Source organism: Solea senegalensis, linkage group LG8 (assembly GCF_019176455.1).
Source record: "Solea senegalensis isolate Sse05_10M linkage group LG8, IFAPA_SoseM_1, whole genome shotgun sequence".
NCBI lineage: Eukaryota > Metazoa > Chordata > Actinopteri > Pleuronectiformes > Soleidae > Solea > Solea senegalensis.
In genome coordinates this window covers 13,779,996-13,799,370 of record NC_058028.1, presented here as the reverse complement: position 1 = coordinate 13,799,370, position 19,375 = coordinate 13,779,996, and the positions used below count along the sequence as shown (strand labels likewise).

Sequence of the window (19,375 nt, the reverse complement as noted above, 5' to 3'; positions counted from 1 at the left end):
GTGATCATTCTCACTCTTTCAATAATAGTGGTTTAAAAAGAAAGGAAAGGGAAATAGGGAAAGTACATTCTCATCAGAAAGTTTGATTTGCTTGGAGAAACATGCTTTCAAGCAACAGCGCAGGCAGAACAATGTATTTTCCCCAGAGTGGAGAAAAAATGTCAAATGTCAGCGTGATGGTGGGAGGGCAGGACATTTCTGGACATCACACATTCATTCAGTGTGTGCCTCTAGCATGGCAAATACCATTTGCTTTTGTTTATGCTACTTTCCCTTATCTCACCCAAAGTGCTTTGGTCTGTCTTAACATTAATCTTGTGTTCCCAGGAGCGGATAAAAAAAAAAGAAAAAAAAGAAGTAATGAGAAACACTGATTAAACTTTTTGGTGCTTAGTTTTGTTTTTTGTTTTGTTTTATTTTGCACAATTCCAACGGCCTAACGCACCACGCACATTACTGGTTTTACCGCTTTGATGATAAAAATGCAATTTGGGCACCATTATGTTTCCGAACAAAATTAGTTAGTGACGCACACATTTATACACACACGCCATGAGAAATGGTGCTCGACAGACAGAGCAGCTTCCTGGTAGAAGGATGATTTTAGTCCCTGTCAGTGTCACAATGCAACAGGCAGACAGAGAAGAACAGACTGACCTCTCTGTAATGAATGACTCTGAAATCTCCATCAGCGGTTGACTGATGTGCATTTATCAGGGGGAGACACATTCACACACGATGAGCATCAATTTCCGTCACAGAGGAGATGGATTTTGAAAGAAATTGTATCTTAACCCTTCTCTCACCATCCTGTTGTCACCGATAAGGATTTGGCATGCAATTCAAAGACTATGAACTGGTGACCTGTACAGGGTGTGACCCTGCCTTTCGCCCTATGTCAGCTGGGATTGGCACCAGTGCCACCCTCGACCCTCATGTGGAGGATAAAGCAGTACAAGATGGATGGATGGATGGATGGATGCAGGAAAGCAGAGAAATAGAGCTTTGTACCCATGTACCTGTCATTACGGTAGCCCTCAGGACTCCCGCGGAACGACTGTCCAATCACAGACGAGATTCACCAGCACGTCACACGTTTGTGACGTCAGCTTCTCAGTACCGTAATGAACGGTTGAATAACTGCCAGATATTCAAATGTAAGAGTTATCTTGGAGAAAGAGGCAGAAGCCATAACATCAAAATAAATCCAGGTGTCCTGAATATCATGATGGTCATAAGAGGGTCATTGCTGCTGATGTTGCTGTTTCATTCATTGTCCCACTCCTAGTTAAAGGGCTCATCTGACACCTGCTGCTACAGGCAGATCAATGCCTTTGGCGAAAGGTGGAGGGGAGGGAATCAGCGAGAAGAAAGGGGATTGGAAGGTGTTACTAGTATAACATCCCCCTCATGTGCCATGGTTTTGATCAATGCCCTGACACAAATGAGAGAGGAAGAGGAAGAGGAATGAGAGAACACAGACGCTAGGGGAAGGGGGGGGAATGAATTGTAGTTTGCAGCACAGACAGAATAAAAGCAAAGAGAAGTGCGGCACAAATGGGTGGAGGAGATATGAGAACGTGAGGAACACAGCTGACAGTGTTAACAGCAGGATTAAGAGGTAAAGACAGGGCTGAAGAGTAATGGAGATGAAGCAGAAACAAGGAAAGCAGATTATAATGAAACTTCACAGTGAAAGTATAACAGCCGGAAAGCACAGAGGGCACTGATCTACATCTTCAAGGTTCTTCCATTTTATCACGTCTTTATCAACAGTCTGTGTGGTTCCTGTCTTTTTGCTTTTTTCCTGATCAACTGTTACTCTTTTTCTTCATTTTCCTGTAAGAGATGGAGTCATTGTTTTGGCCATTTGCTAAATTTATTCAGCTCTTTTAAATGACAGCGCATATGAATACATTACGTTTGTTTTCTTCTTCCCATTAAGAGCTTCCCTCACTTGTTATTGAATCAATGCTGGATAAAACATTGATGCAACCATTAGGCGGTGAAAGAGTAAGTATACAGAAGGCTTCAGTATGTACAATGCAACCTCTTCTTTAAATCAGCTCCTTCAAACCCAGGACTTCATCGATTTTATTGGTAACTCTGTGGTCACATTGCATATTGTTAAAGACAGTGAAAATGTTGGGGTTTATTCACATGCTGCAAGTTTTCAGCCCCACGTATGTGTTACTAAGCTGAAGCTGCCTCATTTAAACTACACAAACACATGTTGAGTAATTTACTGATTATAAAAATTGCCCTGTTCAAATCACTTGACATAGCACACAAATCACACACAAATTGTGGGGACAATTACGACTACACTTCCCAAGTTCAGTGCTGATTTAAAACAATGTTTTCTGTGAGGACACAAGCTGATTTTTTTGCCAAGAGGCGGAGAGTTGCAGCCTTGCAGTAGCTCAGCTCACTGTGTGTCTACAGAGAAGAGAGAGGAGCGGCTAAACTCAGCATATGCTGATGTAAATGTTGCAGAAGAGTTGTGGTGATTGGTTGAACTTGTGTTCATTTTTGCCATCTTGACTAATGATGCAAAATAATAGAAGTAGAAAAGTAATTTAGTCAAATACATGAATAAAATCAAGTTTGGGTTGAATGAGATAATGATTTCTACTGAATATTCACTCATCTGTTGTGTTGTTGAAGCTACGGGACTACATGGTCTGACGTGCTGATCGAAAATCTCTTCCATGTTTGGTTGGGCTGAGATCTGAAGCCAGTTTCACGGGACAAAATTTAAAGATTTCAAAATTCATCTGTTTCACAATTCTGCCATGAATTCTGGGTAAATTAAGCTACCCGAACCTGAAGATCATGACTCTTGACATATTTACAGCACGGTAACATGAGTCAGTTACAGGACGCTGAGGAAACTATACAATTGAAAGCATCTGTAGCGTATTCCTATTTAAATTTATAAAAGTTTAAAGTTTTCTTCCTTTCCATCACTACCACTAGAAACAGTGAAGAAGCGAATCAAGCGTAGTCGACACTTCAAACCCTTCTCAGCAGTTCCTGTGGTGGAGTGAGTTTTTAATCAAGCTAATCACAAGTGCAAAAACTCCACCTGACCTCCTGAGACACTCATGTCTTTTCAAAATTACCACAGTACTTTTTTTGTGAAGGTCCAACTGTGTTAAGCATTAGGGAATTGAACTTGAAGAAAAAGAAAAAAGACAGTCTTACTCTCATCAGGGTTAGGTGAGGCGAGGATGGCGCTGTGCTTCCTCTTCACCTCTTCGACCTTCTCGGCCAGAGACTCAATAAAACCTCGGATTTCTTCCACCTGGTGTTTAAGAGACACACAAAAAAGGGAACTTTTAGAAGCACTAGTGATTAGCTGTAGTTAGTAGAGGGACAATAATGAAGCTGACTGAAGGTGGTTTATGCAAAAGATGTATATATACAGCAATATACACAAAACTATTTCAATCAACAGCATGCACTTAAGTGAAACTGACTCAGTCAAACTACCTGTAGTGTTAATCGGGAAGTTAAGCTGTGAATGTGTTAATCAAGGCTGAGAAAGGAACATGTAAATAACTGACCGTTATGACAGATTACAGCTGAAACAATGAATCGATCCATCGATTATTAATCGATTACTAAATGAACCGACAACTATTTTGATAATCGATTAACCGGTTTGAAGATTTTTTCATGATTAAAAAAACGATTTTCTTCATTTCTTTCTTGTTTTCTTTGAAAACAAGAACTCATTAAGTGAATTCTTTTGGTTTGAAGACAAAACAAGACATTTGAGAACATCATCATTTCCAGGTAAACTTGACAATTTGACAACTGAACAACAACAAAATGTTATTTCCATGCACAAGAGTCGGAGTGATGTAAGTGACAGTGTTTTGGTGCTTACACAATCCTCAGTAAAATAAAATATTGATGTGAAGGCTATCACAGACGAAAATGAATGTGTTTATTCTCAACACACCATCACTGCTGAGTGTTAGAGAAGATCAAAACTGTTCTCATATCTACAAAAACTCCAGATGTTATCTCAGCTCTGCACTGAGACAAGAGACCAGGAAACAGCTCATCTGACGTTACCCCAAAGTTTACATTGTGAATATTATGGGCTTTATACAGACTAAGCACACTGTGTGATAGAACAGAGCCAGGCTCGCTGATTCCAGCTGCCAATTGGAGATAAAAACTTTGAATTCTGCCTTTGAACACATGATTCGGTGCATATCACATGCAGACCCTCCATTGAACTCTGCACTTCACAGCATCTGCCACCAAGTTCCACATCTGACATTGTCCTTCCTCCTCATCACAGCTGTGCTGCCTCTGAATCAGGTAACAGCTGGCAAGCAGGAGGTTACATCTGCTGGTGACTTCATCAATTTCTGTTTTCTTCTCAGTCTGTCTTCTTCCCCTGATCACCATCTCCTCCTCTACACCTGCTCCAATGCAGGCCGGCCTGTTCTCCATTCATCTCGACAACCCATTCATCTCTGGTTTGACTTTTCCACATTTCCATTCCATTGCAACTTTAGCTTTCCTGCTCACAGCCTGGGTCATTATTCTCCCATTATCTCTTTACTTAATACACAAAATAGGGGCCTCTGTCTAACAAATGTCAGGCATCAAAAACGAGAAGGATCCAGGAAGGAACAGAAGGAGACGATAAGTGAGCAGAAGATGAAACCACTTCAGGTTCTCTCTGGTTAGACGGTCAACATGCGTCAGTGAGTCACTGTGCACGTCTCAGTTCTCATAAGACATCAGGCAGATTTTATTGCTGTGGGACATAAACCAATATCAAGAATCTCTCTCTCACACACACAATGTTAAAGGTATAGTGTAGGTTTTTGACGTGTGGTTGTATGAGACACAGACACAGAGACTTGACCCACTGCTACCTTCATCAGTCACTTGTGTGTGTGTGTGTTATCTTATGACATAGTTTTCTGAACGTTTCTGTTTGGATTTACCTAAACAGAAACCCAGGAGACCAGCAGCTCCTGTGTCCCTGCATCTAAAAATACTAATTTTACAGTATATTCAAGTGTATTCTTGGGATATAGTAAAATTGAGTGGGTATAGGTTTTTTTAATCATTTAGCCATGTTGTAAGTGGTTATTTTGTAAGCATGCTGGTAGCTCTATTTTCATTTATTGCTGAGCCTCTATATCCACAAACAAGGGGAACACCAGTCCCTCATACAACCTTCAAAAAACCTGAACTATCATTTCAAAGACCACACAAAGACCAATATCTTACCTTCTCTGTATTAACTTCATGTGCTTATCGACTATGATTTTATCTCAGGCAAAACGTGAAACATGGTGTTTCACGTTTTCCATGATTGGTGTTCCATGATTCCTTGAATTCATATTTGTATGTCCAAAAGGCTGGAAGCTTACTTCGACAGAAGCAGAGGCAACAATCTGGCAGGGTGGTGGTAGCAGTAGTGTTAGGTATTTGTAAAGGGCTTGATTACAGAGATAAGGTGCAGCAGATCTGGCTGTGCTGACGTCAGGAGACAGAGTTAATGTCTTGTTAAAGGAATAAACCTATTGTTGGCTACAGCAGTTGGTTCCAGTAAAAACAAAACAAAACAACCATTTGCCCGAAGCAGTATAAATTGAACAGGTACTTCCAGTGAGGTACAGGCAGGTACAGATAAGGGAATTGATCTAAGTGTTGTACATGTACATGTATACCACATAAACAAACAGATCGATGTCAGACATAGGGCAGTAAAAAATATCTTTGTGTACAGCTACATACATGCTGACACAAATTCCACAGCTTAAATGCTATAAAATCAATATCCACACTCGTGGTCATGTAAGTGGCTGAAGTGAAGGACGGAGGCCTGCAGCGCGCGGTCCCCCCACTCTCTGCTTCCCCTATAGATCACCACTGAAAGCATAATTAACGCTTCCAGTCAGGGTTCAAACCTGATTACTCCATCACTCCCATTGCTCCCTTAATCTTCTCCCTTCGCTCTCTCACAGTCATGCGTTATTACCCGTTTGTCCTCCGGAGCCTTTACCATCTTCACACCATACTTTCAAACAGTCAGTGTGTATACATGCATGTTTTAATAGTCTGATTTTAGTTACTTAATGGTATGTAAACACAATAGTCATATTAAAATCAGAGTCAGACTCGCATACTTGGATAATGTGATTCATAGTCCGATTACTCCTGCGTGTACACATTTAGTCAGACTGGATCGGACTTGGCAGTAACGTGGTCTCAAACTGTTCTCAGTTCTTCTCTGTGTCTCCACCTCTAACTCATCGCCCTCTTTCTTCTTCATCTCACTCTCAGACAGATGTTAAATGTTAGGTCAATTAGTAACTCTAAATTGTTTGTATGTGTGAATCAGTCCTGAATTAGGCTAGTTACACTTTCAGGGTGTAAATGAGATTGTATCCAGTCTTTCCATGGACATAAAAGCATATGCAATGCTTCCTGGTCAACAAAACGTGTTGAAAAATCTTTGGACAGGGACATTTGGGCTGCTCAATTTATTTACTTTCCACCACATCCTTGATTAGGATAAGTGACTCCTTGTATAAGAACATTTTGAAGAAGCTGGGGTCTACTGGGCTCCTCCTATGATGCTTGAAAACCGAGTGTCACACAGACTCTCTCTAAGCTCAGGGATACCAGGCAGAGTGTGAGATACACACACACACACACACATTCAATTTAAATGAAGTCATGCTGAATGAAGGAATCTAAATGCTAATGCAGGAGGAGGTAGAGGGAGCCCGGCTGCTGAGAAGCAGACAGAGATCATAACTGCATGAAAGCAGCCGTAACGTCATAGGGCAAGGGTAATCAACTGAAATTCAAAGAAATCCAAGAGAACACTGGAACATCATAATGCCTAACTTGCGTTATGATTTGGTCTGATATATACACTGAAGCCACCTTGTTGTATCCTGTGTGTATGTATTTTTATTGAAACTTAAAACTATATAGAGATATATAATACCGTGTAATGTTTTCTCTCATTAAATACAATGGCTCCATTTAAAAATAAAAGAGGGAAAATAGATAAAATCGCTTTTGTACAGTTGTGCATCTTAAAATAAAGTGCTTGATTTTTATAAAAATGTCAGTCTCAGGCTAATTTGCAACAAACGGACCTCAAAACATATGAACAATGGAACAGTTTCTTTCCCTCACATAACCCACTTACCCACTTTCTGTCGTTCAGTGAGAGAAATGAGCTCTAGTTTGCTCTGCCAGGAATTTATATCTGGGCTGGAATGGTGTCTGGGCCATTCTCATACATATGTGCAGGTGCTCAGCGCTGAGTCAAAACAACATTTAGATTTAATGATGTTCATTGTGGAGAAAGCGGTGTCGCAGCTGTGTGTGGAGCCAAACATGTTCAACATATACAGGGCCATTTTGAGCCTCTCTTCTCAACCCATCTCCAGCTCACTCACCTCCTCTCTTTTCTCTCACTGTATCCCTCACTTGTCTCCATCTTTTCTCTCTATACCTTTAACTTGTTTTTCCTTCCGTCACTTTTGTTACACTCCTGGGATGCACATATTTGATTGGCTGAGTAGCATCACATGGGGTGGCCCAACTTGCATGCCCTTGGTCTGCAAGTTTCCTGGTGTGCTAAACCAGTGCTGCAAAGTCGAGTGCTTTAAAAGCTGTGTTCTCTAAAATAGAAGCATCCTGTCTAGAGTCTGGACTGGGAACGTGGTCTGCCAGTTGGTGACCCCTGTCATAGGGTATGTCTGTCAATGACTTAAACATGATGGCTGCTTGTGGTTGACAACTTAGTTATAATTGTCTCCCCTTGATTTACCTTCTTTATACTAAAACGTATCCTGCTTTTTACATTTAACTCACTGGCCACTTGCCACACAGAGAAGGATGTAGCCGTATAGGGCTGTTGATTCACAGCAGGTCTCCATCTCTCTGAGGGAGAGATGTCAACTGCCACTACATTAGAACCCCCTCTGAGGGCCAAGATGATGTTCACTTTGTGTGCACAGCATGCACAAGAAAATACACTCAAATACATGCATAGATGCATTTTTACACATGCATGATGCATATGGAGCACGAGTGGGGTACCTTGTCCCTGTCAAGAGCTATTTCAATTATAATCCCTTGTGGACACTAATTTACTTAACATATATCGTAAGCTTTGTGGCTGGAACTGATTCTGTTTGGTGAGGTGAGTCTTGATGTCAAATGGTTGTGGTGTTGATGCTACTCAAAGCTGGTTTTAGCCAGAAAAAAAAGTAACTCAAACAAATGCTCACCCAGAGGGTGTTGTATATGGCAAAAAGTGCAAAGTCAAACCATTCCCACAGCAAAGACGTCTGGTTCAATGGTATTTGTGTTGTCTGGTGTTTCATTAAAGGCCAGGCAGAACAACTGGAGATGTCTTTCAGTGTTTATTGTGTACTTTGTGCCATGCACCAGTAATCCGCTCTGTGATGCTTCTTGAAGACAAACTAAGAATTTAATTACATCTGGTTCTGGCAGCAACAACGTTCCTTCACAAATGAGGTTTGAACTTCTTTGCTTTTAGCTCACTCACTACAAAATGTGCCCGTATAACACTGTCTCTATCTGCATGCAGTCTTGTGATTGCAAATAGGCAATGATGTGAGTGTTAACATTACCAAGAACATCTGTCTGTTCATCTACCTCAACAAAAAAAAAGATGGTTTGTCCATTTCTTTGGAAAGTGGAATGTTCTGTGCCCTCTACAACTACTTATCTTGAGAGTCACTATAATGTAAAGTATGTCAGCAAAGATGAGTAACATCTATCCCCTATATGTGTTTTTATTAGCCTGACCAAATCAGGTCAAAGTACATCATACATCATTATGGTAATGACCTTATTCTGCAAATGTGTCTAATTTAAAAGTAAACTTAAAACCGTTCTTGCTAATTTTCAGGGATGGTCAATTCAGCTTTGTTTTGGTGCCTCTATCTCTTTCCCATTTTTTTTTAATTGGAGTATCTGCTGTTGTTAAACTGTGACCAAAATCCCCTACATGTTTGTTAAATAGGTGGTTTGATAGCATCTCCATTTATTCTGTACAAACGTGAATGAGTGTGTCGGTCCAGTGTCAGCAAACAAAATAATTGCTATCACAAGTGTTTTGTTTTTTTTATTTTCCTTGCTGACCAAATAAAATTGTCTCATAGGCTGTAAATGGCCTGGAGGCCAGAGGTTCACCACCCCTGAGTATCTATCATGCACAAGAGGATAGACTGGAAAACAGTGGGTGAAATCAGGGATGCTGTTATTCTGAGCTGGACAAAGAGAAACACTGTTACGTGGTTGAATCAATAAAGTGCTTCTGAAATGAAATAAAACACAAAACAATCCATGCCACACCAGCAACGGCATCAATAACTATAAATCATATCACTGCCGCCAAGGGGAAAAGAAATGACATGAGCGGAATTATAGCTCGCTCTGAAAAGCCAACATGATTAGAGTCAGCGTCAGAGAAGGAATGACACGCAGGCAAACTGCAGTGAGCAAATGACCTGGGCTATATTTTAAGATATTACATGACTTACGTGATGGAAATAATAGTGACTGAGAGGGCATGCGAGACAAAGAAGGAAAGATCAGAGCTCAACAAACCTGTTCAAAGAATTCGTCCATGAAGCCTTTATCCATCCCCACAGCGACTTCATCCTCCTCCTCTGTCATCTCCTTCCCCTGGACGGACACAACATAACATTTGGAGATGAGAAAATGAACATATTCACTGACCCGTGCAAGATATATGTGCTACAACAACACTGGTCGTGACTGAACTGGACCAGAGAGATGCAAAAGTCCTCTCTACCTTGTATCTCAATGTATAGGTTCTCTCACTAACACAATTACACGTGCTAATGAAAATTTTCTTTCTATAATTTAAGCATCGCAAAGCTACATACAGTATATATATATATATATATATATATATATATATATATATATATACACACACACACACACACACACTGTATATATCCATCCCTTTTTGAGGGAAAGGGAAAAAAGGGGCTGTAAAACAAAAAACAAATTAGATTGAAAACAAACAAGACAATATTAAGTAAACATTAACACCATATTTACAGAGACACAGCTAAAATACACACACAAAAAGGGGGACGAGAAATGAAAGCTGCAAAACTTTAAAACCGAAACAAATGATTCTCAAACTTCTCGGCATTGAGGCCAGTGGTTCATTCAGAAATATGTGCTCATTTGTGATCACATATCAATCACTACACTGCATTAGCAGGGCTCTCATTCATATAGCCACTGTCGAGCTAATTCAGCTCCTCATTAACAGCCCATGAGCTCATTTGCTTATCAGCGCCGTTGAAAGGGAGTGAAGTTTTCATCTTCCTCTAACTATAATTATTTCTAAAATACTTCTAACAGCAGGGAAATATTTGTATGCATGTGGTGAAATGTTGCACATCAGGGATGGGCACAAACATTTGATTATATTAACACACAATTAACACTCGTTAGATATTATAAAGTCCCCTGACCTTTTCTTGATCTGGTATAGGTTTGCTTTGCGTCTAGGTCTGAGTGTGTCATTGTAGGTTTACACTGAACAACCTTTGTTGTAGAAACCACATGATAGACAGGAACCAGTTCTTGAGCGGAATGTCTGGGAGGACAGACTTCAGTGAGAGATGGCATAGCGATTGGCACAAATAAAAGTGAGAGGAACACAGAGCCACACTGCGATTTGCAACCACGCAAACAATTTAATTCCAAAAAAAAACTATTGTTTCATACTCTTTGTATGAAGAGTTTGGAGCATTTGATACACAGTTGGACGGGTGTCATTTTCTTGGTCTCAGACCGAGAAACTGCAGACCATAAGATGCAGAGGAAAAAAGAGGCGGCAGCAGCAGGAGGTAGAGGGGGAGCAGAAAGACAGGCTGGGACTCAGAATAAGCTCCCATATCACCTGTAGCGTGTTCAGACTTCATATAGAAGTGCCAACTACCCTGCAGAGAAAGGAGGTCTTTGCTCTGGTAATACAGTATATATCTATATATGTATATATCTATATATATATATACTTGGTGGGGAGGAGAGAAAACCGAGTGGTTCGCTCCAGATCTCACCCAGATCTAAAACTCCTGCTGAGGCACAAAGAGGTTGAACGAGGCGTTTAGAGCAGCCGTCTTGACTCAGGCTACAATCATGGACATAACACACAATATGTGTTATGGACATTATAGTAGGGATGCACCAAAATGAAAATTGTCGGCCGAAACCAAAAAAGGTAAAATCAGGAAACACTTGGCCGAAAACCGAAACACCAAAAAAAAATTATTATGCTAATTCTGTACAACTGTATTTTGAATCTACTTTTGTTGTTATGGCTGGGACTTACCTCACTAAAGTCATGGCATTGCAATTGTATAGATTAATATTCATGCTTCGAAGAATAATGTCGCCGGGAGTTCATAATCTGTGCTGTATGCAGCCAAGTTTGGCTTTTGTGCAAAGAGACTTTCCAGCATTTCATGGGTCCTGTTCCACTGTGTACTCAGTTACTGAAAGCTGTAAAAGTGTATTAGCATGTGCAATGAGAGGACCCAAGCTATGGCTGTGTGATATTAAGAATAGACGCATTATGCAACTTTGCGAAATATTGCACAAATTACATTACTTGCAATAAATAAAATGTATACATTTAAAGGTCTAGTGTGTAACATTTAGCTGGGTTTAGTGCCAGTATGATTGATCATACTATCCACCAATAAGTTTGTATTAGTGAATAATTTAAAAAAGTGTTTGTCTTTCATAGAAAGAATAAAATATAAGCCTACTAGATCTACTTTATGCAACAGCCTTTTCATGTGTTTATCTTAGAATACAGGCAAAACCACTGTGACAGACAGTCCAACATTCCCATTTTTGTGTTACAGACAATTTAAGCAGCCTCCTGCAGTCCTGTTAGAAATGACTCAAAAATCTGTGTCAGCGACACTGAGGAATACTGAGAGCATAACCCGATTTATTACCATAATACAGGCTCATAACATCCATTATGGATGTCACTGTCAAACACACATATACTTCAACGTTAGATCATTTATTCATGTTTCTTTCAACAGGAAAAAACAAGATGCAAGATGCACTTACCAAGCTGCTCACATTGTAGATCGATCTGTTAGATCAGCAAAGGGTAGCGACTAGAGATGGGAATCTGCATCGGTCAGTATTGGTTTGGATTGGGTATTGATTGGACAGATAAAAATGTGAAATCCAACAGTTTACTAGTTCATAAATAGTCTAAAATGACTGTATCGGACTAATATCGATATCAGTAGATACTTGAGTTTGTGATATCGGTATCGGACACAGGCCAATATGGTGCATCCCTAGCATTTTCTTGCCCCGACTTTTCCGATGAATAGACACAACACAACACAAATTTTGTCACAAATTTATATTTACATCCACTGTATTTGTGTAATGACAAAAATGCAGGCAAACACTACAGCCACAGGAGGACAACAAGACAACTAGTCCATTAAAATATCTGGTTAATGTTAACAACAAGAGATTTAATTGAACAAGGCATTGAAGTTTGGTGTTGTTTTTTTCTTTGGAAAAGCCAATCCTTTTCACGACCACCTTCATTCTCACGTTTACAAAACTCACACTGGTCCTCACAAAGACAGACAAACAGCTGCATACATGTACACATACACACAACCCCACTTATAAAAATAGTCCTGGCTATTCCTTCACCTGCTCCCTTGCTAAAGCCCTGAGGACATTCACCACCTACTCAACAAGAGATCTCCCGTCTATGTGGGAATCAGCTGACAGCAAAATCACACAGAAACTAGTTCCCACTCAAATTTCAAGCATTACGACCCATAGTCGTATATGATTAAGAATGCTGGATATAATCTAGAGTAGGTCACCACAATCAATAAAGGAGCAAGGATATGAAATGCGACCGTTGAATGATGATGTAAAGCAGGAATTAAATTGTATGTAATACACTAGTTGTCAGAAAAGTGAAAGAATTATCAGCAAACCCACAAATCAACACATTCCCCTCACTAACTGGCTGAGTGACTAATTGACTGCATGCTGGACAGCTGCCTGAATCCCTGTCAGAGTGAATGAGTGGCTGATGGCTGAGGAGGAAGCTGTGCTGGGCCATCGAGACGCTACAATCACACAAGCACAAGCAGAGTAGTGTGGGTGACAAGAGGGAAGAGGAAGTGAGCCAGTCGACAACCTTGATTCAGGGAACGAGTGAATTTTCAGAAAATGCCAAAATAATTTGCACCATTTGATAAATGCATTCATGTTGATTATTTAGTTAATAAAAACCTGGACAGCAACCTCATTTACAGTGTCTGTGTTGAGTGAAAATGAAGTGTGTCGCATCCAGCTTGTAATTAACTCTCCTTATTTGGCTAAGGATTCCCTTTAAACAACATGTTGAGACATGTGTAGTATTTTAAGTATTTCGATGGTTGTAAAAAACATTTAATGGAGGCAAAACACTATGGGGTTGATGTTAGTATTTAAAAAGAACTACTCTTAATATGTTTTAAATAAATCAACATTATAAAAACTGTTGACTGTGTGGTTCTCTGACATATCACTTGATTAACATTATAATTTTCCTTTTTGATTTTGTTCTAGTACAACACACACACACACACACACACACACATTCTCAAACTCAGATGCATTCATTGCATTCTGTGAAACCAGGTCTGACCAGGGTTAACACAGAGCAGGGTTTAGCCGATACACAAGGAAGGATAATGTGGGCGGGTGATGAGATGAAGCACTGAATCAAAGTGTGTGTGCATGTGCAACAATTTCCTTTTCTTCACAATCCTCCTTAATGGCCTCCCACTTTTATAATCTTGCTTTTTTATTCCCTCCCTCCCTGTCTATCATTCTCTCACCTAATTCTCTCATGCTCTCCTTCCTCCATACTTCTGCCTCACTACAGTATTCTTGTAGCACAACAGGCCCACACAACATGAACTCAGTTACCTTTGTCTCACTCTGCCTCCTTATTTCACTTTGAATGAATCTCTTCTTCTCCTCATATCCTTCCTCAAGACCACATCAGCATTTAATCATCCAAACAAATATAGACTTGAGATGCCTTGTCATAAGGAAAATAACAGTCTGCTGTATGTGTATGGACACTCCCAGGTGCACATGTTCAATAGCTTATTAGTGAAAATATCTAATCAGCAACACGGCAGTAACTCAATGCCTTTAGGTCAAGATGACCTGGTGAAGTTCAAACCAAGCATCAGAATGCGTAAGAAAGGTGATTTGAGTGGCTTTGGATGTGGCATGGTCCTCATGGTTGAATATTATGCAAACTGCTGATGTATTGGGATCTTAATGCACAACAGTGGCAGTTGCTGGTCTTTAAAAATGGGGGGAAGCTCAATTCAGTTATTTATAGATAAATTCTTAGGTACATTCTGCAAACGAACAACTACAAAAAGAAAGCGTGATAATTCCATAAAACTGAAATGCTATAATAGTGTTCTTATTCAGTGTAGATGTACAAACACCGACCAGCTATTTGTCTACAGACTTCCCTCGCAAAACCCACACAGAACTGAGGCAGAAAATGCTTGCCCACTGCTCCATTGACTTGGAGAGAAGCTGAGCTTCTGTGGAAGTGAAATTTTTACCGCATTTGTCCAATCACTGACAAGCTTACAGGAGCGAAAAAACCTACTCTGTGTCGTCCCTTAAAGAACATTTTAAGTGGTTTTAATGGCTGCTATGGGAATACGAAAATCACGCAAGGCGATCCGTCATCGGTGATAAACTGCTGATTCTGATCGAACTAGTGACACTTTCTAGTCACATTCCTGTGCACGTTTAGTATTGAAATGTTAAACCACATTTTAGATGAAGCTGAGCCTCCCTTGCCGTCTTACAGCAATAACCACTGATGCACAACCATCTCTAGTATTTGTAGTGACTGGTGCAAAAAGGGGGAAAATATCCAGTGAGCAGCAGTTATTTGGGTGAAAATGCCTTGTTGATGTCAGAGTAGAATAACCAGACCCGTTCAAAAATGACAAAAAGGCAGAAAGTCAAATCACAACTCTTTACAAAAAAGGTATGAAGAAGGACGCACAACATGTCAAACACTGAAGCAGATGGGCTGGAGCAGCAGAAGACAGCACTCCTCATGCCATCTCCTCCTCCTCCTCACGTCATCTTATCCCAGATTTGATCAATCTTTTGCTCTTCCTCTCATCTTCCTATCTGGGTCTTTCATGCCTCTTTGCCCTCTGCCTTACTCACATCCTTCTGACCTTAACCTGGGCACTCATCAAAGAGATGCCATTTAAACATGACTAAATAGGAATTTGCAAAATACCAGAGCATTAAAGGTTGAATAATGATTTAGAAGCGGATAATAACAACATGTCTATGTGCAAATCAATGAGAATTAATTTCAGGCTGAGATTGCAAATGTCTACAGGTACAAATTCAAACAGATAACTGCTGTCTGCTGCAGGGTCTCAGATGAGTGACTGACCTTTTAGACTAAAGAGTGGATTCTTACTGCCATTTTGGCTTGCCAGCACATAATTGGCCCAATGGATATGATTATACTAATTACATGCTGTTGTGAAGCCATCTATTCCTTTAACAGTGAGTAGTGACGCCTTCAGAAGCTTTTTGGTAAATAACAAAACATAAATTAGACAAAAAAATGTCAATGATCCAGATGTAGTGTCCAGCACCAGAGCTTCAGAACCCACTCAAACACCTGATGTGCATTTACACTGTTTCTTCCCTACAGATCTCATTAGGCCCTCATCCAAACCATCGGCCTGTCTGTTAGATCCCATCCCTACTATACTGTTTAACTGATGTTTTTCCTTTAACCTCCATATTAAATCAGATTAATCTATCCTTATTAATTGGTCCCCAAGCCATTATGGTTGTGGTTACTAAAAAAAGGAAAAAGAGAAATAAACCCAGATGTGATGTACATACAGTATATCCAATCTTCTCCTCATTTCTAAAATCCCAGAAAAGGCAGTTGCAAATTAGTTAAGTGAATATCTGAAAAGCAGGTTGAAGAATCAGGGTTATCATAGCACGGAAAAACAGCACTATGACTTCTCTGTGCTCGCTCTGCAGTTTCCTGTCAGTGATTTTACATGCTTGTTAAAAGTCTGATTTTAGTCGGACTAAGAAAATAATTTGGTTTACTTAATGACATGTAAACACGTTAGTCTGACTAAAATCAAGATAGTCTTAGTCGGACTAAGACACCTGATTCATAGTCCGATTACTCCTGCATGTATACACTTAGTGGAGTGGAGTCAGACTCGATGTTCTGCATAGTAGAAGGAGACGACGCATAAACCGCGGCAGTAGCATCGCCGGTGTCTTTCTTCGGACAACACAGCAACCACAACAGCCATGCTCCATCTAATTTGTATAATGCTTAACATGTACAGCGGGTACGAAACATGCAGAACCACAGCAAGATCCATCTCACCGTCCATCAAGCCCTGATGTGACGTAAAGGTCAACAGAAAACTGATTGAATAAGCAGCGGCTTATAGAGAGAGAAGTCAGACATACACGGCCAATAAAATGGGCAAGTTGTCCAATTGCCTGTCTTAGTGGGACTACAGCCTTAGCTCAATTAAACAGTGCATGTAAATGTACTGAGTGAGCCTTTTACTATTAATACTAGTAGCAGCAGTAGAATTGTCATCATTATTGTTCCATTGTGATTAAAATTGATATCAGGATAGTTTTTGCTCCAATTCATGCTACTGATAGTATGAATACTATTATACTTGATAAAAAATATCAGGACAGTCTTTAAAACTACTCTGACAGTACTCGCTGTACAAATAAAACTTGACTTGATTCGTCTGCATGTATGCATCCACAGTTGGTCAGCGAGTGTTGAGTGTGCTGTCGACGTCTCACAGCTTTAAACGAACTTTAATGACAGATCACAGACAGGGAAAAGAGATGTGCTGTCACCGCTCATGCCGTAGCTTTGTCCACCTCCAGCCTCCTCTCCTTCTTGCTCTATGGGATATATTCACAGCTCTTCACTCTGTAACTCGCCGACTATGAAGGATTATGACAGCACCAGTGCGCCACTAACCCAATTACAATGCAGATATGAGAGCGAACGTAACAGAGAGTGAGCGGAATGTCAAGGAATGATGGGGAAAACGAATCATGGCAGCGGAGATGAAAGAGCAGTGCGACAGGTTATCAAAGCTGGGAAAAATGCTCACTCAACATGACTTTTGCCATTGATTAGTCTCACGAGTATGTTCTTCATAATTTTTTGGTGTTACGTGGTATTTCAGTCCTCTGCAAGACAAATACTCCCATTTGAGAGACTGAAAGCATTTGCATTTCTTTCCTTGAAATAAATGTCATAAACAAGCTTATCACCACAGCTTCAATTATTTGTCTGTGAATGAACTAATCCATTAGTTGTTGCAGCTTTAGTGTTTGACATTGCAACATAGAGAAAATACAACATTTTAAAGAGACTGTCCATGAAACACAACTGTTATGGTTGACGGGTTTTCTTTTCAGAAGTTTAAAGGGCTTATTCGTTATATTTGGTGCCTCAAACAGGTGTGACTTAACTTCATTATACGGCAAGATTATCAGAGCTGCTTAGGGCCCTAACACAGTCAATGCCGGTTCAACTGGTCGTAAATTAGTTTTAAAGCTCTTTATCTCCTACAGGAGTCTGTGATAAAAGACATCACCTATGCTGCTGCTGAATCCTGCAAGCCATTATCAGATGATGGGAAAAGGGAGGTTGGCACATTGCAAATTTAATTTTAGCGGTGTCAACAAAGACGACCCAAAGCTAATTCTCCCACAAAAGATAGGGCAGGTTTGATTACAGAGTCCTCTTTATTGATTATTAGGAACACGATTAGCTTTGGAACCACCTCTCTATGAACAGCAAAAACAATTCGGAACACAGCAGTGAAGAAATGATAAATACAACAATTTTAATTTTTCATTGGTAAATCTCACAGTTATCACCTTCAAAAGATGAGGAGCACTTATTTCATGCTTTGCTTGGCATGGATGAAGATACTGCCTAACGCTCCCTTACAACACGTCTCATATATAACTATCAGCAGCAAACAGATATTGAATATATTATAATTGTCACCTCATTTGCAAAGACAGACAAGTCCCTAGTGAGTCACTCGATCAGTCACACTCATTTCATGGTTCATTAATGCAATTACGCAGCCCCTATGTGTCGATGAACAGTGTCTTAATCAGTATGTACTGTATGTGTGCATCTTTCTCATGGCTTCCTGTGACAGCACAGGACAGCTGCAATTCATTTTTACTGCAAACCACCTCCACTGATGATACCAAGGCTCAACCGTGGATCAGGACCAGAGACAAGCTTCAATAGATTGGAGTTTACAGAGGCCTGACGCTTTCAACAAGGACAAATAAGACCTCTGACCGTGTAGGACCAGGTTCAGTTCAACTGCGAGCAAAACGGCTCTTTATTTTCACTAGTGTTGTCAAAGAACACACACAACCTCTGAGGCGAAGGGCTACATCCATCCTATTCATTAATGTGTCAAGCTAATGCCAAGCAGGTAGTGACAACCCCACACACACACACACACACACACACAGGTTTGTACAGCTATTCTACTAAAGACACTGCATTGAGTTCCATTCATTGGACAGCCTAAATAAAGCCTTAACCATAACCACTTATGCCACTTTTCCACTACATGGTCCCCGCACAACTCGACCTGCTTTGGCATGGCAAGGCACTATTTTTTTCCATTAGCGATAGTACCTGGTACTTTTTTTAGTACCTCCCTCTGGCGAGCTGAGGCAATACTATGCGTGACATAGAGTGCTGTCACTGGAAGAGGCATGAGCAAAACGCAACAATCAAACCGTACAATGCCAAACTGTAGATCTAAAATCTCAACATTTAACACAGCAGGCTGATGAATTTAGTGACAGCACTGCTGAAAGCCTGCACTCACGAGCGACGGGCCACATCACAACCTCTGCCGCTGTATTTTAGTTCAGTGACTGTGTCAGACGGAGTCTGTGCTCTGGTCATGGAGGAAGTGCTGAACAAATTGAGCTGTGACGTGCCGAGGCGTGGAAAGCGAGGCAAGGCGTGTCAGTACACTGTAGTGGAAAACCTTAACCTAACCACAATTAAAAACTTATCCAGTTCCTCAGATATGAGGTTCGACCTCATTAGGACCAGGGTTTGGTCTCCATGGGGACTACTGGTCAGTGTTTACGCCAGAAAAGGTTGTAAAGAAGT

General features: G+C 40.4%; 1 protein-coding gene across 5 annotated transcripts in view; it reads right to left on the bottom strand.

Annotated features, from left to right (window-relative positions):
* LOC122773573 (syntaxin-1A-like) overlaps window positions 1–19,375 on the bottom strand; it is a 48,324-nt gene that overhangs the window by 26,362 nt on the left and 2,587 nt on the right. For all 5 annotated transcript variants that reach the window (XR_006360904.1, XR_006360903.1, XM_044032342.1 and 2 more), the window contains exons 2-3: window positions 9,643–9,720; window positions 3,208–3,307 (exon numbers count right to left, since the gene is read on the bottom strand). Coding sequence is in view for 3 of the 5 variants with exons in the window: in XM_044032342.1 (XP_043888277.1) it covers window positions 3,208–3,307; window positions 9,643–9,720 (178 nt within the window). In the remaining 2 variants the exon portion in view is untranslated. The remainder of the gene's footprint in view (window positions 1–3,207; window positions 3,308–9,642; window positions 9,721–19,375) is intronic.